This window comes from Opisthocomus hoazin, chromosome 19 (assembly GCF_030867145.1).
Source record: "Opisthocomus hoazin isolate bOpiHoa1 chromosome 19, bOpiHoa1.hap1, whole genome shotgun sequence".
NCBI lineage: Eukaryota > Metazoa > Chordata > Aves > Opisthocomiformes > Opisthocomidae > Opisthocomus > Opisthocomus hoazin.
The window spans coordinates 7,141,475-7,169,419 of NC_134432.1; the positions used below are offsets into that span (position 1 = coordinate 7,141,475).

The 27,945-nt window shown below is 55.3% G+C and overlaps 1 protein-coding gene across 2 annotated transcripts in view; it reads left to right on the forward strand.

Moving 5' to 3' along the window:
- The window catches only part of LOC104329735 (dual specificity testis-specific protein kinase 1-like), a 32,414-nt gene extending 4,469 nt beyond the window's left edge, over nt 1-27,945 (forward strand). For both annotated transcript variants that reach the window (XM_075439740.1, XM_075439742.1), the window contains exons 2-9: nt 12,822-13,021; nt 17,617-17,738; nt 17,880-17,928; nt 18,694-18,843; nt 20,828-21,001; nt 21,863-21,946; nt 22,966-23,052; nt 24,503-27,945. In XM_075439740.1, the coding sequence (XP_075295855.1) occupies nt 12,836-13,021; nt 17,617-17,738; nt 17,880-17,928; nt 18,694-18,843; nt 20,828-21,001; nt 21,863-21,946; nt 22,966-23,052; nt 24,503-24,604 (954 nt within the window). In that variant the 5' untranslated portion in view covers nt 12,822-12,835 and the 3' untranslated portion in view covers nt 24,605-27,945. The remainder of the gene's footprint in view (nt 1-12,821; nt 13,022-17,616; nt 17,739-17,879; nt 17,929-18,693; nt 18,844-20,827; nt 21,002-21,862; nt 21,947-22,965; nt 23,053-24,502) is intronic.

Below are 27,945 nucleotides of genomic sequence, written 5' to 3' on the forward strand. Positions count from 1 at the left end.
CAGGTCCTTGGAAAACGTGGGTGGCAGAGCCCGAGGGCCGGGCTGGCGGGAAGGAGCCCTCTTCAACGCCGGGGGGTCTCGGAGGGTTCATGCCCTCCTGACTTCGGCTGGGTGGGGTGGGGGGGGTGGTTGGTTTCCCTGCACGCGCTGCACAATGCAGGGAAAACGGGTCTGAAAAAGTGTTTTTCCAGTGTTGGGAAAGCTTCAAAGCACAGCAGTCTCTGCCAAACCTGTTGAAGTAATTTTGCTCTAGCTTTCTGCGGGAACCGGGCTAAGAAGCAGAAAAGGGTTTTTCTGCCCTTTATCTATGAAAGGTTGAGAAAATTTGCTCCAAATTCTCAGTCTTTCATTAAGTTTTTTTAAGCTGCCTGGAAAGATCAATAGTTGAGCTGCTGAACGCCGTAGCTGCAGCACTGGGGATGAGCCAGCTGGAGTCGATGGGGCTGCCGTGATTAATTTTCCGCTGCTGGGAAAAATCATGCCTGAGATGCTCTAACTGGATTTCAGCTTTATCTGCTGGGTATTTGCTACAGTCCAGCTTTGGCTGGAGGGTGGAAATGTGCAAGGGGAGAAGTGCTGGGGGCTGCTTAAGCTTGCAAGGGGTGGAATTTCTTCCAGGATGACCCCTCTGAACCAGCAAGACCCTGCACCAGGTTCACTGGCCTGTCCGTGTCCTCCTTGGGTTCGGGTCTGCTGCCAGGGTGCCTCTTGCTGGGGACCCACCACCACCCCTTCCCCTGCCCAGCACGGAGGCTTGGTCCGAGGTGGCACATCCGGGAGGGCTTGGGCTCGTCTCCTCCGAGTACGGACTGGGAAACGGGGCACAGAGAGCTCGTGGGAAGTGCAGTGTTGGGCTGTGCGTTGTCTGGGTAGTGCCCCAGAGGCTGCTGTGAACGATGGAGGGAGAGAAACACATCCAGAGGGCGATTTGGGGTGTGGGAAGTCCTGGTTCTGGGTGACCGCCTCTTCACTCCAGAGGCGGCTGAGCCGAAAGGGCCGGGGAAATGGATGCTTTGGCGTGGCTGAGCCCGGGGGAAGCCTGGCCCTTCCTCCCGTGGTGGATCGAGAGTTTAAATTAAAGTTAACGCTGGAGCGCTCAGGGAGGAACACGAACCTTGTGCTGGAGGCAGGGTGAACCTTGTGCAGGAGGCAGACTCACTGCTGGATTCTGCAGGCTGTGACATTCCACCGGCCGGGACCCGCCTGCGTGCCCACCGCTGCCGCGGCTGCTCCGAGCTCGGCACGAGGAGGCTGCGGGCAGCAGCTTTTCTCCATCTTCTCAGCAGCTCTTTGGCTTATGTTTTTCTTTGAACCGCGACCTGCAAGTGTGGAGAGGGGAAAAGCGGTCTCTTTAGGAAGGGAATTGGCTGAATGGTTTCTGCTTAACAGAAGGATGACGCTTTGGTTTGCCTGAGATCTGGCAGAGCTCGGAAAGCAAAGCAGAGCCCAAGCATCGTTGAACGAGGAAGGGCATCAGGCAAGTGTTGGAAGCCATGATGGTGGAGCGAGGGGGAACGCACGGCGAGGCTGTTTAATATCCATCTTCTCTGACCAGATCTAGTGGGTTGTTCTTTGGTGTGAGCCTGAGTTAAGAAAGTTGCTGCCACTCTCTGGCTTTCCCTGCGTGCTGGTGGTTCTTGCGTACGGCTGGTTCATCTGCCAAGCCCGTGGGCAGCAGCAGCAGGCTCTGCTCCCTCTGCCAAGGGCCGGTCCTCTGCCAGAACGGGGCTGGCCCTTCAATTAAAGGCTGGGTTTGCTTTGTGTTAATTCTCCAGTTGTTCCCCTCGGGTGTCTCTCAGCTGCTGGTCCTCCCCGCCCGAATGGCTGCTGTCAGCAGAAGGGCGAACGGAGCCCCGGAGCCTCGAGGGTGTTTGATGCCCAGGGTCGCCTCTCGCCGGGTTTGGTTCTCTGAAAGGGGGGTGCCTGGTCTGAGCAGGTCTCCCTGGTGGGTTTAATGGTTGCTGGAGAAATATCAGCGCTTCCCTAGGAAGACTGGTCCCACCTCCTGGGGTGTCCTTCCACAGTGGCACTGCGGGCAGGGCATGGGGTCCGTCCCACCGTGGCAGGTCCTTCTGGGTGCCAGGGCCGGGTGGGCACCATCCTGGGGGCTGCGGGTGGGAGCACAGCCAGTGGCTCGCTCATTCTGCCCGGGAGATGTGGCTGTGCCCATGGCTGCAATCCCAGGTTGGCAGCACCTTGCGAGCATCCCCGGAGCCCCTGCGGAGCAGAGCAGCATCCCCCCACTGCAATGTAATGATCGGACCTCTAACCCCTGACACATGCAGCTCTCGCTCTTGGCTCAAGCTTCAAGCCTCCCGGCAGCCCTGATGGCACAGGATCCCAACTGGCTGTGGCTTATTCCGGGTGCCGTGGTTCAGAGCAGCTGCTGCCGCTGTTTCCTGCCCGCTGGTTTCAGCCGAACCCTCTGCTCTGCCTGTGTGCCTGCCGGAGAACAGCGCGGAGCCCTTCGGAGAGCGTATTCTGGCTCCCGTGCGTGCTGCTTTGAAGCGTTGAGGAGCGCCATGTGCTGGGGCTCGGTGCCGTGGCGTGAGAGGTGGGCCCATGGTGATGGCAGTGCTCTTTGGGCAGCCTCAGGCTTAACAGGAGAAACTTTGCTCACCTGAGGGTGGTGGATGGGATGTGTGGGTGACAAATGAGTGCTGTTCATGCCTGAGGAGCCAGGGGCTGATTTGCTCTCCTTTAAAATGATCAAGCCCGTGAGATGTCTGGAAAGTGTGCCACCTTGCATCCCGCATGGCTGTGTCCCGGGGGTGGTGGGAGATGACGATTTGTGAGTGGATATGGGGCCGGGAAGCCCTTTGGAGGCAGAGAAGGGGCACAGCAGGTGCTTGTTCCCCAGCTGGCTGCAGCTGATGCCACAGCCCCTGGCCCAGCCCCGGAGACACAGATGCCCTGCGCTGTGTCCATGGCTTTCCACCTCCCACCTTGTCTGCAGGAGGCTGCGGAGCGTGGCTTTCCTGCGCAAGCAGGGCAGCAACGCGTCATGCAGAGCTGTCCCTTCCTTCCTCCCCAGCTTGATGCAAGCATGGCTTTGGGTGGATGTCAGCCAAGAGCCAGCCGTCAGGTGCTGGGGAGGGCACAGTGCCCCGGCTCTGGGTGCTGTTGCTGGTTGGGAGGAGACGAAGCTCTGCGAAGACCCCGCAGCCGGCTGTGCTGCTCTGCGCTGATCCAGCCCCGAGGGGTTCTGCCGGTGGCTGCTCTGCCCGGCCCGGGCATGGCCCAGGCGGGGAAGCATGCCCACCCGCCGCTGCACAGCCGCGGACACCTATGCTCCAGACTAACGCTGCGGCAGACCAGTGCGCTCGCCCAGTGTTGCTCCAGGCTGAAAGAGAAGGGCAGGTCCTCGCCCGTCAGCCCGCACCGCGGGTCTTGAGGCACGGCAGGGACCTCTCTGGCTGAGAACAAACCCTGCAAAAATGGTTTTCAGCCAAACTGACTGACTAAAGCAGTCAGACTGCGTGTCAAAGCAGGCGTGTGGAGGTGGCTAGCATGCCCTCTGCTCGGTGGGTCCCAGACCAGACTTTCCACTGTGCTCGAGGGCATGACGAGAGGGAGGAGCGGTGGGAAATGGTTGTCTCTGGGGCTGCTGTTCCTCACGAGCCTCCAGCTCTGGTAGCACTTGCGCTGCTTTGCAAGCTCTGTGCGGGTTAAGACCTGGGCCCTACCTTGAAGGGCTGCGAAAAGCCGAGAAGAGGAAGGAGGAGGACAGGTGATGCCGAGAAGGTGCTGGCTGGGGCTGCAGCCCAGATGTCCTGAGCCAGCTCCTTACTCACTGGGCTGTGCCACTTCTGCAAGACTTTTCTGTGCTGGATGCAAATAACCTCGTGGAGCAGCATGGTCATGGTGGTGACTCTGGTGTCTGCCCACCTACAGATTTCAAAGACCTTAAAATGTTTAATTCAGTTTATCATGGTTAGTGTTTTCCTAGGAAAAGCCTCAGAAGAGTGGGGTTTTGTGGTCCCTCCAGGCTGTCCCTGTCCCCAGCAGCAGCCGGCACCACGGTGTTGGGGGACGCCACAGGGACCCATTGGGCTGTTCTTTCCACCATTCACTGGGGGTCTGGAGATACAGCGATTGACAGGAGGTGGGTCCCCATTAGGTATCTTCTTCATCAAGCTCATCCCCTCAGAATCACAGGATCCCAGCATGCCAGGGGTTGGAAGTGACCTCTGGGGATCACCCAGTCCAACCCCTGCCAAAGCAGCGTCACCCAGAGCAGGCTGTGCAGGACCGCGTCCAGGTGGGGTTTGAATATCTGCAGAGCAGGAAACTCTACAGCCCCTCTGGGCAGCCTGGGCCAGGGCTTCGTCACCCTCAGAGTGAAGAAGTTCTTCACCGTGGGGTGATCCTCCAGCAGCTTTGGCTCTGGCTTAGGGCTCTGGCCATCCACACCGAGAACAATCCTTGGGCTAAAAATAATCTCTTGGCTCCTGGGAACTTCATAGAGTGGCTGAGATTGGAGATTTACCTTTGGGGTTTTGGTGGAAACCCCAGGGCTAAGGGGCACAGCTTTCACCTGCTGTGGAGCACACTGGGGTTTGCAAGGAGCCCAGCACGGCCCCTATCTCCCTCCCCAGTCCCTCCGCAGCTCCAGCCCCCATCTCTGGGCTGTGACAAGCAGCAAGTTACGGTTCGTCGCTGTCAGATGATGCCTCAAACATTTCAGCAGCAAGGTCACAGAGCTTTTCTCATCCTAACGCGTTTTTCCTGATGGAGAGGGTGGGCTGGGGAGGTTCTAGCCAGCTCTAATGCTTGACAGTTCCCACACGCTGAGCTTCCTTTTAAACACCCACGTGCCCTGCTCTGCTTTTTCATTTGTGTAGCGTCAATTAAATACCAGGGGAAAAGGGTTTATATATGCTGGTGAAATAAGTACCGTATGACATCAATTAGGGGTCTTGTACCATGAGTCTTCAGAATTAAAATAAAAATCACAGAAAATGCATGAAGAGTGCAGCAAAGGGAGCAGAGATAGACAGCAAATGTGTGGGATTAGGCTTGTGACTGCTGAGTTGTTACGACTGTTTTTTTTTCTGCTCTTTTCTGCACCTTTCCATCTCAAAGGAATCTGTGTGCCTGGTTGCTCATCCTCCGTGTGCAAGGTGGGGAGCCAGCTTGAAGCCTGCTCTGCTGAGTGCCCCGGAGAACGTGTTTGCACTTGTCCGCGTCTTGTTTCTCCTCCTTCGGAGCAGCCCCTGCTTCTCCATCAGTGCTGTGGCACTTTCCGGGTGCGGGGAGCATTACTGGGGAGCACTCTGCACACAGACTCTCACAGAGGGTTGGGTTAAACTTGCCCAAAACTTCGGGCAGAACAGCCGAGTTCTTCTTGGAAGACTTGGGTGCCTGGCTGTCCTTAATCCCTCTAGAGGCCAGGCTGCATCGTAGCTGCCTGAATGTCATCCTGGCCTGATGAGCCTTTACTAGTTCTCTGGAAGCCATTTCAGGCAGAACTCGGTTCGCCAGGTGTGGGCACAGGGGAGCTGGAGCTCTGGGCTCCTGCGATGAGGAGGGGACCGGCCATGTCTTCGTTCCCCGGTAGACCTGTGGGGGCAGGTCGGTTGCTGGAGGAGCCGGTCCCTCCCCACTTGTCTTCAGATATGTTTGTTGCTAAAGCTGAAGTTACGGACAGTTCATCTCTTCCTTGAAAGCCTTGGGGAAATACTGATCTTAAGAGCTTGTCTCCCCCTTGTAGGCAGCTTCAGCCGTAGATCTTCACCTGGGAGCTTTATGCTTGTTGGTTACGTTGCTTTCTGAGCAACATCTGTCTCGTTTGTAATTTAAGTGGGGTGAAGGCTGTGTCCTGATTGGGCTTCCCAATGCTTAGGTCTTCCCTCAGCACACTGTGTGTGGAGTCTTACCTCTTTCAGATTTCAGAGGGGGTTTATGTCACACGGTGGCCAGTTATAACAGACCTGTACTCACCTGTGCCGAGAACCGGCCGGCCGTCGAGTTCCTGCTCGCTGGATCTTGCAATGCCCTCGCCCCTCTTACCTGGCATTTTCCCCTTAGCAAAAGGGTACTGTCAGTTCTCTCGTGACATTCCTCTGTGTTTCAGTCTCCCAAGGATGCAGATTTCCCAGATTTTAGATCTTTCCTAAGGCTTCTTTCTTACCTGGGAAGGGGTAGGTTTGAAATCAAAGTAGCTAAATCAAAGCTGGGATTGCAGTCCCGGGTGCGATCCTGGCCCCGCGAGCACGATGCCGTCCCAGCTCGGCAGGATTTTGTCCGGGTCTGTGGCTCACACGTGTCCTTGTTGACAGCAGCATAAAAAGCGCTTGCATTTGCAAAGGGAAAGTGATTTATCCTGCTGGTAACTTACCCTGAGGTTTTTCAGTCTTACTTTCTGGGCAGTATTTATTTATTATATTTTATGAAAAATACGTTCATGCTCAAATGAAATGCAACTATCCCTTTATCCCTGCTGCATAATTTACTTTAACTTACCTTCCTGTGGAGAGAGGAATTTGTCTTCATGATTCCATTTTTTTCTTTCATTTTTTCGAACAGAAAATTGTCTTTTTGAGGGGAGAAATCAAATATATTTGGGTTAGCTTGAGGGAAGCCGCCAAGCTTAGACGAGATGTTCTCATGTATGTGAGATGCCTATGAAAAGCTACTCACTGACTTGTGCAACGATGGCATCCAGGGGAAGGCAACTGGCCCCCAGTGCTGCTGAGAGCTGTTGGCTGCAGGGCTGGTCCTGACCTCCTCACGCGGGGAACGTCAGTGTTTTATCCGTGGGAAGCTGTCCTCTCGCTGGGCAGCAGGAGCCATGGTCTGTGGTCTGTCTTCAGCCTCCTCCACAGGCTGGGGGTATTGGTGAAGTACTTTTTCCTTTTTTTTGTGGGTCAAGAACTCAAACATACTGATGACAAATTTTTAGGGATCAGCACCATAGTACTGGTCAGCAAATCCATTCTGCTTTTGCTTGACTTCCTACATTTTCCGTACGCTACAAGCAGGTTTGCTGGTGTCCGTTAGAAAAAGCCAGAATGGAAGAAAGTCCATTTCTGTTGACAGAGCTAAATGCTGAGTAACTCTGCTGAGGTGCTTTGTTCATCTGGCTTAGAGAGGTGATCTCAGCCGATGTCACCATCGTTGCCTGGCTTTGCCTTGGGTTTCCACCCGGGCGCGGGGGAGCCCTCGTCCCTCCGTCTGCGTGAGCCTGTGCAGGCAGGGCAGAGTGGCCTCAAGTTGCATCAGGGGAGGTATAGATTGGATATTAGTAAAAAATTATTTACTGAAAGAGTGGGCAGGCATTGGACCAGGCTGCCCAGGGCAGTGGTGGAGTCCCCATCCCTGGAGTGGTTCAAAAAACATGTGGATGTGGCACTTCAGGACATGGTTTAGCAGGCATGGGGGTGTTGGCATGACAGTTGGACTTGATGATCTGAGAGGTCTTTTCCAACCTGAATGATTCTGTGATTCTGTCATTCTGTGATGGGGACAGCGGTCGGGAGCGTTGCCCGTGCACCCCACGCGTGTGCCACAGGAGAAGACCACTCCTCTTGCGTGGTTTAACCATCTGGGGACTGAAGTGATTGACCGAGTTGTTGCTGAGATGTGAACAGCCGGCCCTCAGCGAAGCATCAGGGTCGTTAGCAGCAACACAGCAGGTGAACCCCAGTGTTGGACGCTGACAAAACGTTGACAAACACCTACGGATTTCTAAACATCCTTCTGTACCTGATCCCCGGGCTGCAGCCGGTCGTAGGCTTTGGGCTGTGCGACTGCCGTCGCAGGGTTCGTCAGAGGGCTGCCTGCGGCTCTCCGCCAGCCCTGGCCGCTGCCGGAGCCTCGCCGAGCCCGGGCGCTGCAGCCAGCCCCGGCAGCCCCAGCGAGCCCTGCGGGAGCCGGACCCTTCCCCGCGGTGTGTGGGTGCCTCTCTGGTGCCTTCAGACAGGGACAGCCCGCAGGAAGATGGTGCCCCAGGTCTGCTTTTCAAAATGGCTGCTAATTTCGTGTTTTTAATCTGGCGTCCCTGCCGTGGGTTGGATTCACGCTGGGAGCACTGGGGATACGGGCAGCTGCCCCAGTGCTTCGCCTGCTCAGATGAAAGCACGGCTTTGGGTGCTCTAAGCCATGCTGGGTCATGAGGATTTGCCCTGCCCTGCTGCCTGGGACTGCCGGCTGCCCCCCGAGTGCCCCCTTCCCGCTCCCCGTCCTTCTCCCCCCTGCTCCCCCTCCCTCCCCGGCTCCTAGGAAGCCTGCAAGTAAATCCTGGCATTTCGAAAGGCCGTCTTCTCCCCCAGCCTACTTGTCATCGCTAATCTGGGGACAAACAGCTGCATTTATAAGAACAAAATAAAGATTCAGCTCCCACTCGGCGGCGTAATGCGAGGGGCCACTCCTGGCGTGCGGGGGATGCTGCAGGGATGCTTTGCTGGACAAAGAGGCAATTGATGAACTAGGTCATGGCGGGAGAAGATGGTACGTGGGAAAAGCACTGAACAGAGAGGCCTCTGAGAAGGAAACCATTCCCGGTGGAAGAGGCAGCCCTGGGCAGGCTGCCTTGCCTGCGGGGTCCTGTCGTGCCTGTGCCCGGGTCACCCTGTGCAGGAGGGGCTCCGAGGTGGCCGGGGATCAGGGCCCCTGTGCGTGTGCTGCTCTGCCCAGCAAAGGCTCCTATTCCTCGTTCCTTTGGTGCTGAAGGGTGCTAAAGTGGAGGGAGAGGCTTTTGGAGCCTGCCGGGTAAGTGTGTCTCTGGTGGCTAGAGCTTGCTGCGCTAATTTTTTGCCATCCACACAACAGGAGAGGGCAAACTGTGTCCCAGGATTGGAGACAGGAGCAGGTAAACCCTAAGACTGCATCCTCAGAGATGGGTCCGATGCTCAGGGCGACCCACTGCCATTCCTTCTCCACGAACCGTTGGCAGCTTGAGGACAGCAGGATCCATCAGACCTTGTCACAGAACAACACAGAATCATAGTGTGGTCAGGGTTGGAAGGGACCTCCTGGGATCATCCAGCCCAAACACCCTGCCAAAGCAGGGTCACCCAGAGCAGGCTGCACAGCACCGCATCCAGGCAGGTCTTGAATATCTCCAGAGAAGGAGACTCCACAACCTCCCTGGGCAGCCTGGGCCAGGGCTCCTTCACCCTCACAGGGAAGAAGTTCTTCCTCGGGTTCAGCTGGAGCTTCCTCTGCTTCAGTTTGTGCCCGGTGCCCCTTGTCCTGTCGCTGGGCACCACTGGAAAGAGTTTGGCCCCATCCTCCTGACCCCCACCCTGCAGATATTTCGAGGCATTTCTAAGGTCCCCTTGCAGCCTTCTCTTCTCCAGGCTGAACAAGCCCAGCTCCCTCAGCCTCTCCTCGTAGGAGAGATGCTCCAGTCCCCTCGTCATCCTCGTAGCCCTGTGCTGGACTCTCTCCAGTAGCTCCTCATCTTTCTTGACCTGGGGAGCCCAGCACTGGACACAGCACTGCAGATGGGGCCTCACCAGGGCAGTGTAGAGAGGGAGGAGAACCTCCCTTGACCTCCTGGCCACACTCCTCTTGATGCACCCCAGGATCCCGTTGGCCTTCTTGGCAGCCAGGGCACGCTGCTGGCTCATGGTCACCCTGTCGTCCCCCAGCACTCCCAGTCCCTCTCCGCAGAGCTGCTCTCCAGCAGGTCCGCCCCAGCCTGTACTGGTGCCTGGGGTTGTTCCTCCTCAGGTGCAGGACCCTGCCCTTGCCTTTGTTGAACCCCATCAGGTTCCTCTGTGCCCAACTCTCCAGCCTGTCCAGGTCACGCTGAATGGCAGCACAGCCTGCTGGTGTATCCACCACTCCTCCCAGTTTGGTGTCATCAGCAAACTTGCTGAGGGTACATTCTAACTCTTCATCCAGGTCGTTGATGAAGAAGTTAAACAAGACTGGGCCCAGTACTGACCCCTGAGGGACACCACTAGTTACAGGCCTCCAACTAGACTCAGCGCCGCTGATGACAACCCTCTAAGCTCTGCCATTCGGCCAGTTCTCAATCCACCTCACCGATCACTCGCCCAGCCCACACTGCCTGAGCTTCCCTAGGAGGATGTTATGGGAGACTGTGTCGAAAGCATTGCTGAAGTCGAGGTAGACAACATCCACTGCTCTCCTCATCTACCCAGCCGGTCATGCCATCGTAGCAGGCTGTCAGGGTCCCCTTGTCTCCTGGCCAGCTGTGCAGGCTGTGGAGCAGCTCCTCTGTGTCTCGCTGACTGAGCGCGAAGCCATTTCCTTGGCCTGGAGCTGCGGCACCTCCCGTGTCTGCCCTCCCGCTGCGCAGCCCTGCGTGCTGAGCACAGCCGTGGGCAAGAACAGCCCTTTGCCTGCATCCTGCCACCAGCTCGTGCCGGTGCTGCACCCGCACCCCAGGCCCTGGCAAAGGGGGCTGTTTCCCGTGCCAGAGAGAGAGATCCTTGCCGAGTCTGGGTGAGTCATCCCCGAGAAAGGCAATGCCCCCCATGCCGCAGCCAGAGCCGGGTGGCTTTAGCAGCGCTGAGCGCTAAATCACAGGATGTGACTCCTGTCGCCTGCTACTGCACGAGCCTCCTGGTCCCCGGTGCCAGCATGGGGTGGATGGGCGCAGGTGGGAGGGGAGGGTGCCCACACGGCTGCGATCGGGCAGTGCTGGCTGTCGGGAGCAGTGACCGATCCGAGGCGAAACCCTCTGGGCAGGTCCCTGCAGCCACGTCCCATCATGGGATGTTCCTTGGCTGCCTGTGCTTGGGTCAGGGGTGAAGCTGTAGCCCTGGAACCTCTGTGGTGTGCCCTGCCTGGTCCAGGTGCTCTGCACCGATGGTGGCCACGGGCTCCCCAGTTCATGAGCAGTGCTGGGACTTCGGTCCTGCAGTGTTTGCCGTGCAGTCAGGCAGGAGCCTGTGTGTCACGGTGATTTTGCCGGTTCTGGATTCCTGCAGCCTGCGTGGGACTGTCCTGTGGCGGCAGCTTTGGGGTCTGGCTGCTTTCAGGAGTTCGTGCCGTGGTTCCCCTGCGTTGCAGCTCCCCAGGTCACAGCCTGGAACTCGCCTGCCATTCGCGCCAGAGATCCCTGCCCGCTTGGTGCTGCCCGCCCCAGGCCCCAGCCCTCGGCTCCTCCTGGGCTCCCGCTCTGCTTGTCACTGCTTGGCCCTGCCACCACATTGTCCTGGCTTGGCAGCTCACTCTTTGGATCTTGGCTGGACTGCGGGTGGGTGAGGTGGCCGGTGCAAATATTTTATGCACATCTCAGTGTGCCTCACCCTATAGAAGCAAAGTAGCCATGAAATAATCCACGGGATCAAGGCATGCTGATACAGCATGTTGTTGGGTGCAAGACCTAGGACAGAAACTTAGGGAAGGCAGAGCTTACCTTTGCTTCAGCTGGAAGCGTTGCAGAATCACCCTAATCTGACCGTTGTCTCATCTGGAGCATGTCCAGAGAAGGGCAGCGAGGCTGCAGAGGGGTCTGGATAACAAGTCCCATGAGGAGCGGCTAAGGGAGCTGGGGGCTGTTGAGTCTGGAGAAGAGGAGGCTGAGGGAGACCTCATCGCTCTCTACAGCTCCCTGAGAGGAGGATGTAGGGAGGTGGAGGTTGGTGTCTTCTCCCATGTAAACAGTGATAGGACGAGAGGAAATGACCTCAAGTTGTGCCAGGGGAGGTTTCAGTTTGATATTAGGAAAAATTTCTTTACTGAAAGAGTGGTCAGGCCTTGGACCAGGCTGCCCAGGGAGGTGGCTGAGTCCCCATCCCTGGAGGGGTTCAGAAAACGTGTGGATGTGGCACTTCAGGACATGGTTTAGCAGGCATGGGGGTGTTGGGGTGATGGTTGGCCTTGGTGATCTGTGAGGTCTTTTCCAACCTTAATGCTTCTGTGATTCTATGATCCTATGATCTGGTTACAGCTTGGCAAAGCGGCTCACCGGGCCCCGGGAATCTGGGCACATGCTATGAGTCGAAGGTGCTCAGACAGCTTTGTAGCATACCAGTGGTTGTTTATAATTACCCAGAAATAGGCACCTTATTCGCCTTGCTCAGGGTGTCAGAAGCCCATTTGCCACTGGGTGATGGAAGGGGAAGGATGGCATATGGCTCTGGAGGGCGGTGAGCCTGGTGCTGTAAAAGGCAGAGAAGGGGGCGGAGGGACGGGACTGGAGAGGGAAGCGTGGGAACTGGAGCAGTGGAAGAGGAAGGCAGTCTAGCAGAGACACTTGGGGCTCGGAGTCGAATCCTCCGAGAGGAGGAGGGTTGCTGGGGCATTTCCTTGTTCTGTGATGCCTTGGGGCTCGTAATGGACTGCAGGCACCTGCCAGGTGAGGGTCCTTTTGAGACGGAGTGTCTCCTGCTAGCGCACTCAGGCCGTGACCCTCTCTCTGCAGCAGTAGCCAGGCCCTGCCTAGAGCTCCAGGGCCGTGGATGTGGCGCTGGCACCTGACCGGTGCTAAAAGCCCAGTTTGGACACAGTGGCTTTTAACTCCGCGTAAGCTGGCTGAGCAAGGCCGAGTCCCCTGAGCTCTCCCGGGCTGCTTCATGTGTGGAAGGTGATGCATCCTAGCTATTGTAAACCTTTAGAAGGCATCAGTGAATATATGCTAATTCGACATCTTAAAGTCCTGGTCTAAAGAAGTCCAAACACAACCTGCATAAGGCAGGACTAAGCCCAGGGTGACTTATCCAGGAGACAGTGCCCGCGGTTGCTTCCCAGCTCGACACGTGCTGCAGGGCGCATCACCTTGTGCCTCGTCTCCTCTCCCTCCGCTCCTGAGGCTTCACCCAGTCCCGGTCTCTAGTGCAGGTGTCTGCTTGATGTCCAGATGCTACTGTTGGCTCACTGTGAAATGCACTGTGTTTTAGCTGCTGCCCCCGTGATGTGCGAGGCAGGGCTCATCGCACCGGAGCCCTCCGGCCCCACGCAGTACTATGGCGAGTCGTCCGACACCTACTATCATGTGGACCGCTGGCAGAGGCTGCGCACGGCTGTCCGGAAGCTGGAGTTCTGGGAAAACTTCAACGCCGAGCTGATAGGCAGCGGCTTCTTCTCCAAGGTCTACAAGGTAAACTGACGTGCAGGCAGCCGATGGCCAGTGTGCGAGCAGCTGCTGAGGCTGTGGAGATGGTGCCTCACCTGAGGAGCCTGTCCCCCAGCTTATTTCCCTGTCTTCAGCCCTCCCAGGTCACTCTGGCAGGTTGGATGGGGTGAGGGAGGAAGGGACATCCCCCTTGGTGTACCCAGCACATCACCTTTGATGCACATCTCCCCTTCCATAGTGAAAAAGGAGACGGGAGGGCCCGATCAATCAATGTCCGTTGGTACTGTCATCTAGCCATACAACAGGCTTGTCAGGGAGCTAACCTGGGTATTGGGTGAGATTAGGGGATATTTATGCTCTGTGCAGGTTTTGTTGTCAAAACTGTAGCAAAATATATAGAGAAAAACAATGTAAAATTAAGCTCTGTGTGTCTCCCAGCGTAGCTGCCACCCACACCCCATGGAGACGCCAGCGCTGTCACCCCTCTCTGGCTGCCGCCTTGTGTTATGGTGGTGCTGGGGGAGAGCAGGGACCTGGGGCAGTCAGGCTGGGGCAGAGTGCTGCTCCATCTGCTTGTGCTTCTGCTGCCTTCGTGTTAGGAGAGCCATGGCTGCCTGCAAGCCAGCGCATGATGCGGGTGGTGTGTCACCAAAGCAAAGCTGCTTTTCTGACTGGGGCTGTTGTGAGTCACTCCCTGCACCAAGCTCCGGTGATGTGGGAGTTCGCTCAACCCTCTCTGAGCAAGCACAAGGTCTGGGATGCTGCTGGCTTTGCTCCCCCTCCAGTGCTGCTCCTCAGCCCGGAGTGCACGGCTTAATTGCGGGGAGTGGATGGGACACGGGGCTCTCTCCCTGCAGCCCACAGTGATCGCTGCTCTGTCAAAGCAGGAGGAGGTGCTTCATGTTAGAAAGTGAAACTCAGCCTTCATTTCGAGAGCAGATGCCCCATTGCTTCGCAGTGCGGCTAGCTGTGTCCGCCTTATCTCTGCCCACAGCAGCCCTCCAGAAGACGGCTGCTGGTGCTGGTTGTGGTTGTTGGAATGCAACACAGACCCAGTGGAAACAAACTGGGCCTGACTCTGCCATTGGCTTCAGCTCCTTAGCTTGACCAGCCTCGCGATAAACATCATGCCAGCACATTTCTCCTGGGCCAGCATATCATGCTTCGGCCAGAGGAGTACTCTGACATGTTCTGGGTGAGATCCCTGGCTGGTATGGCCAGCTGGAACTAATGGAGTCAGGCTGGCAGGATCCATCCAGGGAGCTGCAGAAAATATGCAAGTTGGATGGAGAAGCACATCGTGCTTCCTCAGGGCTCTGTCTCCTCCTCTGCTGCATCTGGGCTTGGTGCTGTGATAAAGCCTTTGGGTGAACTTCAGGTCCAGGGACGGTGCACCAAAGCTGTTCAAGGGGAATCTCCAGCCCAAGGTCTACGGCAGCTTTTTGCAGGCTGGAGCAACATATGACAAATACCTCTCCCCACCCCAGCCTCCCTCTAGTAATTGCTTTCCCCACCTACGCAGCGTGCTGTTGCCATTGCTTTTGCTTTCCTTTATCTACCAGATTTTCATAGTAACAGTTGCTGTTTCCTGCGTGCGTGACATTTTCCTCCTGCCCTGGCAGTGAATGAAATTCCAGCAGTAGTCAGGCTGGAGACACGGAGCTTGAATGAGAATGAGATAACTTCTTGAAGCAGAAGCAGAAAAAGAAATGTGAAAAAAAGTTTGAATGAAATGCTATGGGTCAAATAGTTGGACGACAGCGGAGGACGACTTGCGACAATGACGGTCCTTTGTGGGGACATGACATTTGTCTGGGGACTTGAGCGCAGCCGTGACCAGGGGCTCTGATGACCTGTGGTCCTCTTGGGTCAGCTGGTCCCCTGTGGCTGACAGCCCTGTGTGGCAGCACTCCACTGGCGATGGCCTTCAAAGCTCTTTGCTGGCAGATGCTGCCTTCCAGAGCGCTCCCGCAGCGAGGACAGGGACTCCCCGAAGTGCTGGCACTGCCTGCGCTGGCTGCCCATTGCTTCTGCCCTCCTTTGGCATTTGGTTAAGCCCATTCTCAGGAGCTGTTATGTGAGGGTTGGCTGAGGAAAGAGGACTCGCTTGGTTCCGCTTGGTGATTCAGGCTCGAGAGGTCTGGGCACAGCCTTCACTCTGTGGGATATGTGTTGCATGACCTGGGCACAAGGTGCTTTCCCTCTTTTTCTGCCTTAGTTTTCTGATGTGCAATAAGAAGCTATTCAAGTATGAGTTTCTCTCAGGGAAAGCACAAAGCTCCTTTCGTTGGCAGCTCTCGTACAGAGGGGTTTGAGGTGCTCAAAAGGAGGAGACATGCAACGCGACTTCTTTTTTCTGAGGCTGGTTTTAAGGCATTTCACAAAGGGAGCCTCTGAACAACCTCTTTTTCTGTTGGCCCTCAAAAAGCTTCACACACATTAGGAAGCACAGACCCACGCTCTGTCTTTCTGCAACTTCCCAGTGCCAGATTTTTCACCTTCATTTCTCCACTCAAGGCTGACACCAGATCTTTACCTTTCATCACTCATTAGCATGGAATGACAATACCTTGGAGGCCCTTCTGCACCTGCATGGGTCTTACACCTATCCAGGGCAGACCTGGACACTGTGTGTGAATCAGAGCAGACAAAGGGCTGCTCTAGGTTGTCCAGAGCAAAGTCGCAGGGCCTGTGGTCTTGGAAGAGGCCTTCTGAGCCTGCTACCTTTGCCCATCTCTCCCATTACTTTTTTTGTGGTGTGGGTCTGCCCTTGATTTTCAGTCATTTCTTCTCCAGACCAGGCTGGACCTTGCATTGCCCTGTAGACAGGAACTCCTCCGGCGCTCCGCGACTCACCAGCCCAGGAAGTGTGTGTGGACTCTGCTGTGTCCAGCTGGGATGTGCAGCCTCACCTGGAAGCTCAGCGTAGCTCAGTGTCCCCACCAGAGCCTGTGCTGAGCTAACAGGTCTCACTGAGACACGGTATTGGCTCTTCTGAAAGTTTTTCAAATCTTCCGGATTCCACCTGCTCTCTGTACTCTGTCCTGGGCACTCACAGCCTTTGGGCAAAGATGGTTGATGGCATCTCTTGTATCTACATCTGTGCAATTACAGTTAATAATCAGTTACATCCGATTGGTGACCTGTGGTCTGTGGTTATGAAGTCCCATCAGGTGAGGGTGTCCAAGCCCTGGCTTCCTTACAACCTGCTCGAGTGGAGAGGCAGACCTACTCCAACGATAGCACTGACTACCAGGTTGTGTTCCTTCAGAAGGGAAGCAGCAGGTCATGTTGGTCCCGAGACAGTTTGTTTTGTGACCCTGATTGTACTGAAACTTTCTCTCCTTCCAGCCCAGATAGGTCTTACATGCAGCTCTTTGTTCTCCTCACCTGGGCTAGTAACCTTATCTGTAAGGTGGCCATCACAGAGGGCAACAGGTGACACTCTGGGGCTCGGAGTGCTGCTCTTAAGCCAGCTCATGCAGCGTCTAAACTATTTTTCCCTTAAAGCAAACAAACAAAACCCCACAAAACTCAAAATGAGAGAAAACTAAACATGTGGCTGGATTCTCTGCGAGCCCTGGGGAGCTGTCGGGACATCGGTGTGGGCCACAACTGATACGTGAGTCTCACAGAATCCCAGCATGCCAGGGGTTGGCAGGGCCCTCTGAGGATCCCCCAGCCCAACCCCCTGCCCAAGCAGGGTCACTCAGAGCAGGCTGCACAGCACCGCGTCCAGGCAGGGCTGGAATATCTCCAGAGAAGGAGACTCCACAGCCTCCCTGGGCAGCCTGGGCCAGGGCTCCGTCACCCTCAGAGTGAAGAAGTTCTTCCTCGTGTTCTGCTGGAACTTCCTGTGCTTCAGTTTGTGCCCGTTGTCCCTTGTCCTGTCGCTGGGCACCACTGGAAAGAGTCTGGCCCCATCCTCCTGACACCCACGCTTCAGAGACTTACAGGCATTTCGAAGGTCCCCTCTCAGCCTTCTCCATGCTGAACAAGCCCAGCTCCCTCAGCCTTTCCTCGTAGGAGAGATGCTCCAGTCCCCTCGTCATCCTCGTAGCCCTGCGCTGGACTCTCTCCAGTAGTTCCTCATCTTTCTTGAAGTGGGGAGCCCAGCACTGGACACAGCACTGCAGATGGGGCCTCAGCAGGGCAGAGCAGAGGGGGAGGAGGACCTCCCTCGACCTGCTGGCCACACTGCAGCCTTGTGCAATGATCAGACCCAGGCAGGAAGGAGGGCTGGAGGTGTGGGGCAGGCAGCGGTTGGGAAGGGACACTGAATGCAAAGCACTGGAGGGCCGAAGGTCAGCTCTGCGGTAACTCAGTGTGGGCTGAGAAACTGCTCCATCCCAAGGAACACACAAATTTTGGCAGACAAATGGTGTTGTGGTATGCTGGGACAGGAGGGACCTAGCTGTCCCCAGTCACCCAGGCAGGCATCACTGGACTGGAGCTTGTGTGGAAGGAATGGCACCTTGCGCTTGTGCAAATGACTGTGCAGAGCTCTGGGCAGCAGAGAAATGAGGTTCAGGTCTGTGGTTGGGAAGGGATGCTGCTGTGCAGAGGGGCTGGCAGACCTCTGGAAGCTAAGAGATATCCTGCTCCAACCTTGGCTCCAGGTGACCCAGGCCGCTGCTTCTAAAGTGATGGTGGTGAAGATCTACAAGAACGACGTGGACCAAGAGGTGATAGTGCGTGAGATCAGCCTGCTGCAGAAGCTGTCCCACCCCAACATTGTCAGGTGGGCGCATCCTTTGGCCATGAGCAGCAGGCACTGGCCGGGGCTGGAGTTGGCTTGGTATCTCTAAGGCAGTTCTGCAGTGAGGGATTGATCTGAACCTTGACGGCTTCTCTTTTTTTTTTGGTGTGTTCCTCTGCTTAGGTATCTCGGGATATGCGTGAAGGATGACAAGCTGTACCCCATTCTGGAGGTAAAGGTTTCCTGCTTGTCAGTGTGCTGTGGGCAGCAAGGACTCTGCAGTTCTTTGGCAGGGAGGATGGCAGTTATTCTGTAACACATATCTACGCCTTGGTGGCTCCTGCACCTGTGAATGGCTCTGGACTAGCAAGATTGGCTTGGAGGGGCTTCTGGTCCTTTCTGCCCCACAGCTGGTCACTGCTGGAGTGGGGCACAGTCACTGCAGTGCCGTGAGATTCAGGCAGGATAGCCAAAAGGTGTTTCAGGTTGGCTTGGTAGCACCAAAGGGCCAGAATGGGCCAGCTGGTGGGGAGAAGAGAAGCCAGGGATGGAGGGCAGGAGTGGAAAGTACAGCAGACAGAGAATGGCAGGACCTCCAAGGTGGCTCTGGAATGGTGGTGTGGTATAATGGAAAAGCCTGGACTGCTACCGGGGAGGTGTCACCTTGTTCCTACACTGTTGGTGGCAGAAGATGTTCGTTCGCTGAGCCACTGCCAGGCTTTTTGCCTCTGGTTCCCTGCCCGTGAGTGAGGAGCACGGCTGGCTTGCACGGCCGTCCCTGCAGCGGGGCAGAGCCCAGCGACCCGCAGTCATTTGCTGAGCTGGGAGGGGTGTTTGCATTGTACCACACACAGGAGCCCCTGCGTGCGGTGGCATTCCCAACCTCCGTCCCCAAGGAGGGGCTCCTGGGCTGGTGAGGGAGGGTTCAGTGCCTGGGAAGCTCCCAGGGAGCCTGTGCCCGGCCGCACAGCCGCTCGCTTTCTGTCTCTGTTCACAGTACGTGAACGGGGGTTGCCTGGAGGAGCTCCTGGCCAGCAAAGACGTTGCTTTGACATGGAAGGAAAAAGTGGACTTAGCTTCTGACATCACCAGAGGCATGATCTACCTGCACTCCAAGAACATCTACCACCGAGATCTCAACTCCAAGGTAGGCAGCTGGAAAGGGGAGGTCACCCCTGGACGGCTGAAGGCGACTGCGTTAGGGGACCATACAGGGACCACTTCGGGCTGTAACCAGGCAGCCTCAGGCCTCATACTGGTCTTCTGCTCCACGCTGATCCTCTGTGGGCAAGGAAGCTGTCTGGATAAAACCTGTCATTATGCTGTGTTCATGGCTTGCCAAGCAGGAGACCCAGATAGAGATAAAAATATATTAATGCTGGTGCTGTTGCTGTCAGAAAAGAAACCAGATGGAAATATGTGCAGGATTGCACATGATTTTCTTTGCCTACGGTTGCAGGAGAAACTCTGCCAGACATAGAGATTTTATCTCCTGCTCACAGCAAGGAGGAAGCTGTTGCTAACAGGAGCTGGTCACAGGCTCTGGGAACGAGCACCATGTGCGATGGTCCCTGTCTGCGTGCAGAGCACCGGCAGAGCTCAGGAGATGTGTGTCTCCTCAGTCCAGTGCAGGGAAGTTGCTCTTCCTTGATCCAGGGGGTCCAGGTCACCAGTTTTAGGATGGTCACCTCCATGGGTGGCACCTGTGAAGACTGGCATCTGGAGACGGGCTCTGGGTGTAAGGCAAAGGCTCATCGTGTTCCTGGTGTATTGGACCTCTGGCCGGGCGGCTGTTCTCCTCAGCGTGGGCTCGTGCTGCTTGGTGGGGGCAGGAACAGCCCTGGGGCTTTGCCGTTCTCAGGTTTGTCTGTGGGGACAGGCTTTGATGCGACTCTTCCTCTGCCACTGGTGGGGCAGTAGGAACATGGTGGGGCAGTGCCTTGTTGGTCTGTCTTGGGCAAAACTATCCAAACCTCAGGTGGATCTGCAGCATGTCCGTGATATCACGGGGAATGTGAGCGGAGGGGCTGGCCACCAGCCTGGTCCGTATCTGTGTCACCTGATGCCAGAGGCTGGCTTGCTGATTCATGGCAATAGAGCCTGCAAGTCCTTGCAGTTGATGGTGGTGTGTCTCTTACAGGCCTTTTTTGTGGTTGTCTGTGAGCTTTTTAAGAAAAACTTGAAATATTGATGAAGGTTGGCAGTAGGGAAGCCAGTCAAGCATTACAGTCTTGAAAGACATCAGCACAGGAATGAAAATCTGCTTTGTGATCTCAGGCTCTTTACCTGGCGTGGTTACTAACCGTGTAATCACAAACGCCAGGCGAGGAAAAGGCAAGAGTCTGGCTCACTCTGAGTGCGGGTTTCTTGGCCAGTGTGCTCTGAAGTCAGGTGAGAGGTAATTTGCTATTTGGTGGTGACTGATGAGCTCAGGAGCTTTCCGGGTCTGCTCATGGAAAGTCAGTGAGTGCCAGAGGTCCCTGCCTGTCCCTTCTGTCTTGCTGCGGTGGTTCAACCCTGAAGGAGGTTCATCTTTTCCCAGAGAAACCTAGGAAGCCTGCAGTGGTAATGGCTGAAGATAGAGGAGAGCAGTCTGCACATGCTTGCTGGAGATACAGTTGTTAGCGAGAGCTGTCTGGAGAAGACACCTGTGTTTCTGCTAGTTCCCCAGGAGCAGATGCTGTGGAGGAAATCCTGGGGCACTGAGCAAGCTGAAAACTCTGGGATTTTGAGAAATCTTAATATAATTTTATGGGAATTCCTGCAGAAAGCTGTGTTAGGGCTGTGTAGCCGTGGGCAGTGAGAAGGGCTGTGGCTGTGATCCTGCCCCCCTTCATCTGGATGGTGAACAAGGTCACTGTGCACATTTCGAGGTCTACATCAGATAAAAGGATGTGGATCATCAAGTCTGTAGAACAACTTCTTCAAAGGACTTTTCCTGGCTGCAGGTGTGACTGGTCCCTCCCTGACCTGCCCCACGCACTACATGTGTGCTGCCGGGGTGCCGGTTTCTGCGGGGTGAGAGCCTGTGACGGTGAGGTGGGCTGGAGGCCGGCGCGGTGCTGCTCGGGGATGTCCCCCAGCCCTTCCTCGCCGGGCAACTCATGCCATGCCCTGTGGGCTCCTTTCAGAACTGCCTCATTCGAGTGACACCGCGGGGCCGTGAGGCACTGGTGACCGACTTCGGGCTGGCCCGGGAGGTGGTGGAGCTGCCTGTGAAGGATGTGGAGAGGAAGCTGTCTCTGGTGGGCTCTGCTTTCTGGATGGCTCCCGAGATGCTGCGAGGAGAGCCCTATGACCGCAAGGTATGGCACTGCTTCCTAGCTCCTTGTTCATCCTCAGAGCTCCCAAGCAAGCATGGGAGATGTCTCCTCTGCTTGCTGGTGGCATGTCCCAACAGCACAAAAGCCCTCCTCTCCTTCTCTGGGAAACACTGCCCTGCTACCTGGACCTTTGCTCTGTAAACATAGAATCACAGAATCATAGAATCATTAAGGTTGGAAATGACCTCTAAGATCATCAAGTCCAACTGTCAACCTATCACCCCTATGCCTACTAAACCATGTCCTGAAGTGCCACATCTACATGTTTTTTGAACCCCTCCAGGCATGGGGACTCCCCCACTGCCCTGGGAAGCCTGTTCCGATGCTGGACCACTCTTTCAGTAAAGAATTTTTTCCTGATATCCAATCTAAACCTTCCTGAAGCAACTTGAGGCCATTAATGCTCTGCTTAGCAACTTGCAAGTTCCATATGTGGCCTTATTAAGTCAAACTTTTAGGGAAATGGATTGCTGCTGTGAACAAACAGAGTGAAGCCTCTCTGAGGAAGACACTTGACGAGTTACAGCCCGATGAGCCTGTTGCAGGATCTGGGGTGGGGGCGTGCCAGGGCTGTGGTAGGAGCACCAGACACATCAGACACATTGAGCAAGGGCATGGGGCCAGGCTTCCCACAGATGAAGCTGGACTCCACGTGGGGCTGTGGTGTTTCTGGGTTGGTTCTGAAGAAGAAGTCTAGAGGTTTGCTGCTTCCATCTCCAATGGGCTTTTTTGATGGGCTTTTGTGTGAGTAAGGGAAGGACCTTGTTGTTGGTACTCCGCTTTCTCATGTTTTGCTTCTGTGCGTGCCCTGTCCCACCTCCCGCTCTCCCACCCCTCCTGCAGGTAGACGTGTTTTCCTTCGGCATTGTCCTCTGTGAGATCCTGGGCAGGATCCCCGCTGACCCCGAAGTGCTTCCCAGGACTCAGGTAATGACTCTTGCAGCCAAATCTGGTGGTGTTTTCTCCATGGTCCCAGGCTGTGGCTTCTCTCTGGACCGGACAGACGTGTACATGTTCACACTCAGGTTTCTCCCTAGAGGCTTTTCCATGAGAAAATCTGAGCTCAGAATTGTCAGTTCACAAGAGCTCAGTGTATCTATAGTTTCAAAACTTCAGTTAGATCAACAATTTGAGATTAAGCACTTCTGTGTTGAGACCTTGATTCCTAATATTTCATTTTGCTTTGACATTTCCGCTTCTCCATTGAAGTGGCAGGTTAAACACAACTTTCATGACAAGCATTTATTTTCAAATACGTTGCAGTTAGTACACAGTTCATGTGGAAACAGTGGGCTTCCCTAAACACATGGGGAAGGGAAAGTTTATCCTGAACGGGGATGAAAAATCCAACAGGAGAACAGCAAATTGCTTCTTTCCAAGGAGCAAAGCAAAGAACTTGCAGTGACTCGAGATTATTCCATGTTTCTGTGAGACTTACCAGGAAATAACGCTCCATCTGTGTTCATAAGATGAAGGAGAATTACGTATCAGAGAGTCTGAAGTCCGGAGGGACAAAGCTGTAGTTATGGCAACAGCTGGCTGGACCCCTTTGACTCCCAGTTGCTGTTGGAAGCCCAGATTATCCGCAGCTCCTGTCCTCAGCAGCCGCTGCTCAGGTCCTGCTGTGGGTTCCTCTACAGGTTTCTCCCTTTGTGGCTCTTGCTGCCTGAGTCGGAGCTTTTCCTGGAGGACATGTGCTGCTCCACAGGGACAGCACCGAGCGAGCAGAAGGATGCGGCACGCTCCCAGCTCTGCTCATGATTTACCGTCTGCCAGAGCTGATGTTGCCCCGGTACCTTTGCACAGCCATCAGTAAAACGGCTGTGGTGGAGACCCTAAAAGCTTTAAACCATGAGCATTTTGTGCTTTAACACCTTGAGAAGGATGTAGAGCTTTTAAAGGATTTTATAGCTGAAGTCTTTTTTATGTACTTCTCTTCCACACAGGATTATGGCTTGGATGTTGCTGCCTTCGAAGGGATGATCAGCGAATGCCCCAAGCGGGTGATGGACCTTGCTGCTAGCTGCTGTCGGGTGAGATTCTTGCTAATTTCTTTTTTTTTTTCTTTAATTTTATTGGATTTGTATCACACTTGTATGACAGAGACCAAAATTGTTGTGACCCCTGGCGCACTTGAACCTGCTGCTCTCAGTGCTAGCAGGCAGGGCTCTGCTGCTTGAGCTGTGAAGTGATCAGATCATCCCGGGCCAGCAGGATGCTGTCATCCACCGTGCAGTTTTGCCCCTAGGAGAAGCATTTAGTTTGTGTGTTAGAGCCTGAAACATCCCATGGTCCTGCCTGTTCCCTTGTGTGTCAACTCCAGCGCGGGAAGCAGGTTGCTGGTGATGTCCAATCCTTCCTTCAGCCAGGCTGCAGGCAGAGGTGCCCGGCTGATCCTCTCTGGAGGGCACTGCCTTGCTGTTCACCAGCCCTGGTGTTACAGATAGCATCAGAGCATAGTGCTCCAACCTTCCTTGCTTTAGCACAACAGGTAATGGTGAAAGCTGGGGGCCTCTCTGCGCTGCCCAAAGCCTTGGGAGGCAAAGCAGACAGAAAGTGAGGGTTCAAGTTGGTCCGTGAAAGGCAGAGAAAAACAAAGGCAGTAATCAGGCAGAGAGTGGAGAAGCTGGGTGATCATAACGCACCTAACTGCTAGGAGCTCAAGGCAGCAAATGGAAATAAACCCTTGCATGATTCCCGAGGACGTGTGAGTAACTTGCCCTGAATCAGAGGAGTGATTCATGTCAGCAACTGGCTTAGATTTATGTGTGTTCCGATCCTGTATCTCTGACGGGCATCTTCCTAATGCAAGCTGCCATAATCCCAGACCTCTGCCAGAAATGGCCCTTGGGCATTGGATTGGCAGTGTGCGGGGCTGGGGAGTTTCTGGTGCAGCTCCCCAGGCTGGCTCCACAGGGTCGGGCACGCAGGGCAGCCCCAGTGGCATGGTGGCTGTGCGGGAGGGGGTGCCCCGGGCTGTGTCCCTCGCTTTGAGGACACCCCGCTGGCACTGGGAGGGCTGGGAGATGACAGCCCACTGAGTGTGAGCTGCACCAGGGAGACGAGGCAGTTAGATCCTGCCTGTCATGGAAAGGCTCAGGGAACGATACGTCTCCCTCCTGATACCCGCCAGCAGCCTTTCCCTGCGCAGTGCCTGGCCCTGCACTGTTTGGGTGGACGTTGAGGTGAGCAGTTCCACACCCACTCCAGGTCAGGGCATGCCAGGCTGGTTTTCAGCATCTCACTGCCTTTGCCTGAGCTGCACCGCACCACAGGACCTGTCCTGCGTCTGCTCGTTTGCAGCAGCCAGGCCTGGATCACCACGTGGGGATGCCCGCAGGCTCCAGCGGCTGGCGCGTGTTCCAGACCACTGCTGGCAATGGATGGGTGCCATTGCCCAGCCTTGGAGAGCCCAGCAGAGCTGCTGCAGAGCACCCACCTCCTGTCCCGGCTGTCCTCTTCAGCTTTCCCTTCTCGTTCCAGGTGGAAGCGTTTAAAAGGCCATCTTTTTCCGAAATCCTGGATGAGCTGGAGGATGTCGCGGAGAGCCTGGAGCCTAGGAGGGACAACCAGCTTTCCGGCTGAGCTGCCTGCCTCGAGTGAGGCTTGGCAGGGAATCACCCAAACTGTAAATTAACTGTCTGGGGGGTCAGGAGTGAAGGAGGATGGTGGGGAAGAGAAGAGCTAAGTGATGCACTGCTGTTTATTTAATCATAGTCTTGGTCTCTTATAGCTTGGATGGAAAACATGGTTAAAAATGGAGAAGGGTATATGTTTCCCAGCTGAGGTTTATAACAGATGTAGTTAGGACACTGAGCAGCCTTTGTCTGTTTGCTTGTTAAAAGCAAATGATCCTGGAGGGACCTGAATTCCCTTGAGGATGCTTTCCAAATCCCTGAAAGAAACACCGTCCTCTCCCACTTCCTCGTCCCCCCGGACCCAGGGCCTTCCCCTTCTCCATCCCCATGGCTTTGAGGAATCGTCTTGCGAGGGGCTGGGGTCTGTGCAGAGGGAAGGAGAGGGGCTTTGGGGTGCTTGGTGAGCCTTGGAGTCGCCTTATATTTCAAAGCCTTAAAGCACCTGCCCGGCAGCCTTGCAGGGCCAGGTACGCTCTGAGGGGTCTCTGGCTGGGTCTCCTGGCACTGTGCTCGGGGTGCTCCCAGGCATGGAGGCACCTGGCAAGGTTTGGAGAGTCAGCTGGAGCCGCCCAAGCAGTGCCGTCCTGTGCCAGCTGGGGCAACGGGGAGGGTGTGCCTTACCGTGATATGAACTAACCGACTAACATCTCCTCTCAGAAAACCTTTGTCAGACACGTGTCCCAGCTTCATGGCAGTCTGGTTTTCTCTCTGCCACCCTCCTCTGGGGCTCAAAGATGGAGGGATCTGCCTCCCCCCTTCTTGTTCCACTGCAAACACGGCAATGAGCGCAGTGCCAACAGCTTGTGAGGCCAAAACAGGGAAGAGCTGGGTCCAGCATCATCCAGCATCTCACCCATTCCTGTGCCTGGCCCAGCACTTATCACCTCCTCGGTGATGCGGACACCCTCGTGGGCCCCATGGCTTGGGCAGCCAGGAAAGGACTTTGTTTTGATGCTGTGTTTTCTGCTGTGGGCCAGAGGAGGGTGCTGGGGCTGCGGATCCAGACCAAAGGTGGAAAGAAATGGCCTGGCATTGCAAATTAAGAGACAGAGGAGAGCAGTCGCGTCCCTGCCCCAGATCAGCTGATTGCTGGGCCATTGTTCTGAAAGACATGTTCTGCTGGGACCAAATTGTTTGTGGGTGTAAATAGGTGTAATGTATGTATAGTGGTGGAGCTGTGGCTTTGTTTTTGGAGACTGAAAGCTCTTGAAGCGAGGATCATTCATTTGTCCACCAAAAAGTGTTTGTACAGTGTTTAGCCCAGTAGGCCTTCAACCTATGGCTTGGAGGCTGTTCTCCCACATAGTGGTAGACCTACCTAGGGGCCTCAAGTCAAGCTCTTGGAGCCGGACTTGGTGTCACATACAGCCCAACATCTCCGTGCTGAGGTGCCTGCGCAAGGGAGTGTTGGTGGTGCCGCGGGACAGAGACGTAGTGGAGGAGCGTGGTGCATTCTCACCAGGGGTCATAAGGAACTGGGAGCTGGCAAGAAACGGACTGAGTAGCACCAGGGTCACCAGCTCAGCCACATCAGGAGGCATCTGCAGCTCCTTGTTCCCCAGACCTGCCGTTGTGCTTTTATGGGATACTGACTTATTTGCACAAAAAACCTCCTGCTCAACAGTAAACTTCCCAGCAAATACCTTCACCTCAGCTGAGTACTCCCAGTCAAGGGGAAGCAAAGCCTTGAGAAGTAGAAGATTGCAAATAAGGGAAGCTTTTCAACCCAGAGGAGGGAGAGTGGCCGCTTTTTGACTTGCACCGGTTTGGGGACTATAGACCAGTGGAGTGAAATGGACTGCAACAGCGGTGGAGACAGCACTGATGTAAGTGTGTGTCTTCAGTGAGAGCCAGCCACCACCAGCATCATGGCAATGTGTTGAATGAAAACCACAGGGTATGTACTTGGCTACCAGGAGATGGACCTGAGGAGCTGACTGCAACCTCCCAGGCTCCCCCGTGCTCTTCTTCCGTAGAGGAACAGGCTTGAGAATGAGGAATCCAACAGTATGTCCCAACACCCAAAGCATTAAAGATACAAAGCCTTTTCCAAAGGCTGCTATGGATGAAGGATAGCTGTCCAACTCGGCTCAGTCCCTTGCTAGATGCATTGCTTTCACAAAGTCTTTCCATAGACTTCCCCATGCTGCCTGGTCTGCCAAGCTGGAGTCTGTTCGTCCACTGACCCACCTGCACAGGAGTACAGCAAAGGAAGATCTCTCAACATCCTAATGGCCTGTTATGGGGTGAAGGTGTCTTGGACCAGGGGCACTTCCCTGCAGCGCTGCCCCCCTTGCTGACCAACTCGTTTCCAGGACCAGGAAAGCTTGGTGCTAGTGGTGCCCTACCACAGACTGGGCTGATCCTCCAGCCATACGTCTGACTCTGGTCTTGCAGAGCAACAGCCGCGGGGCTGGAACACAGTGGAAAAGGCATGTGGAGTTGTGTATACTTTGGTCAAGCTGTGGTTTGAAGGAAGACTTTTGGTTTTATTTATCTGCTTAGGGGTAAGAAGCCTGCTCAAGGATTAAACAGATCTAGGGCTGAGGGTGATATTTTCGTCACAGAGCACAGAGGATAGCGTCAGTCAGCACAGTCTGAGCTGCAATGGATCAGAACTGTGTTTCTTCTGGTCTTGCCATGTGCCCCATCCACTCTCATGGTGAGGCCACATGCTGGATCTCAGGTGACCGAATGATATCAGGTCCTCGCTAAAAGGACCTTTGGTGCCTGCTGCAGGGGTAGATGGGACCAGGACTGTCTGAAGACACCACATGGACTAGAAAAGCCAGTGGTGGGAGTCTGCAGAGAGCAGAGATGATCTGGGAATTTGGCTGGTGCATCTCATGGACCAAGAGATTCTCTTCACTGGTCAGAACTGGAGGGAGAGGTGAGCATGGGAAACCTGCCAAGATGCCCTCCAGGTACGAGCCCTTGTGCTGGAAGCGCAGGGCCTGGCTTTCCCACGCTGTTCTGACCCAAAGTCTAGCTCAGTTGTTGAATTTCATGTCTCAGACTCCTGGCCCTCAACTGAAGCAGCTGCGATGGTGGGTGGAGGGTCTGGGTGCACAGCAGGCTCACCGGTGCTGGGCCTGGCCTGGAGCTGCCTCCTATGCCTCTCTTCCCTCTTTTGGCCACTTGCTCCACAGGTGCCAATGGCATGGACATGGCCACGCTGTGCCCCACAGGCCATGCATTCCTGCATCCTCCACTGTGTCTTTGTTTTTATAAATGCCATTTGGGAATAAAGTCTTGTGGTTCTTTTCCACATCAGCCCTGACTGCTGTG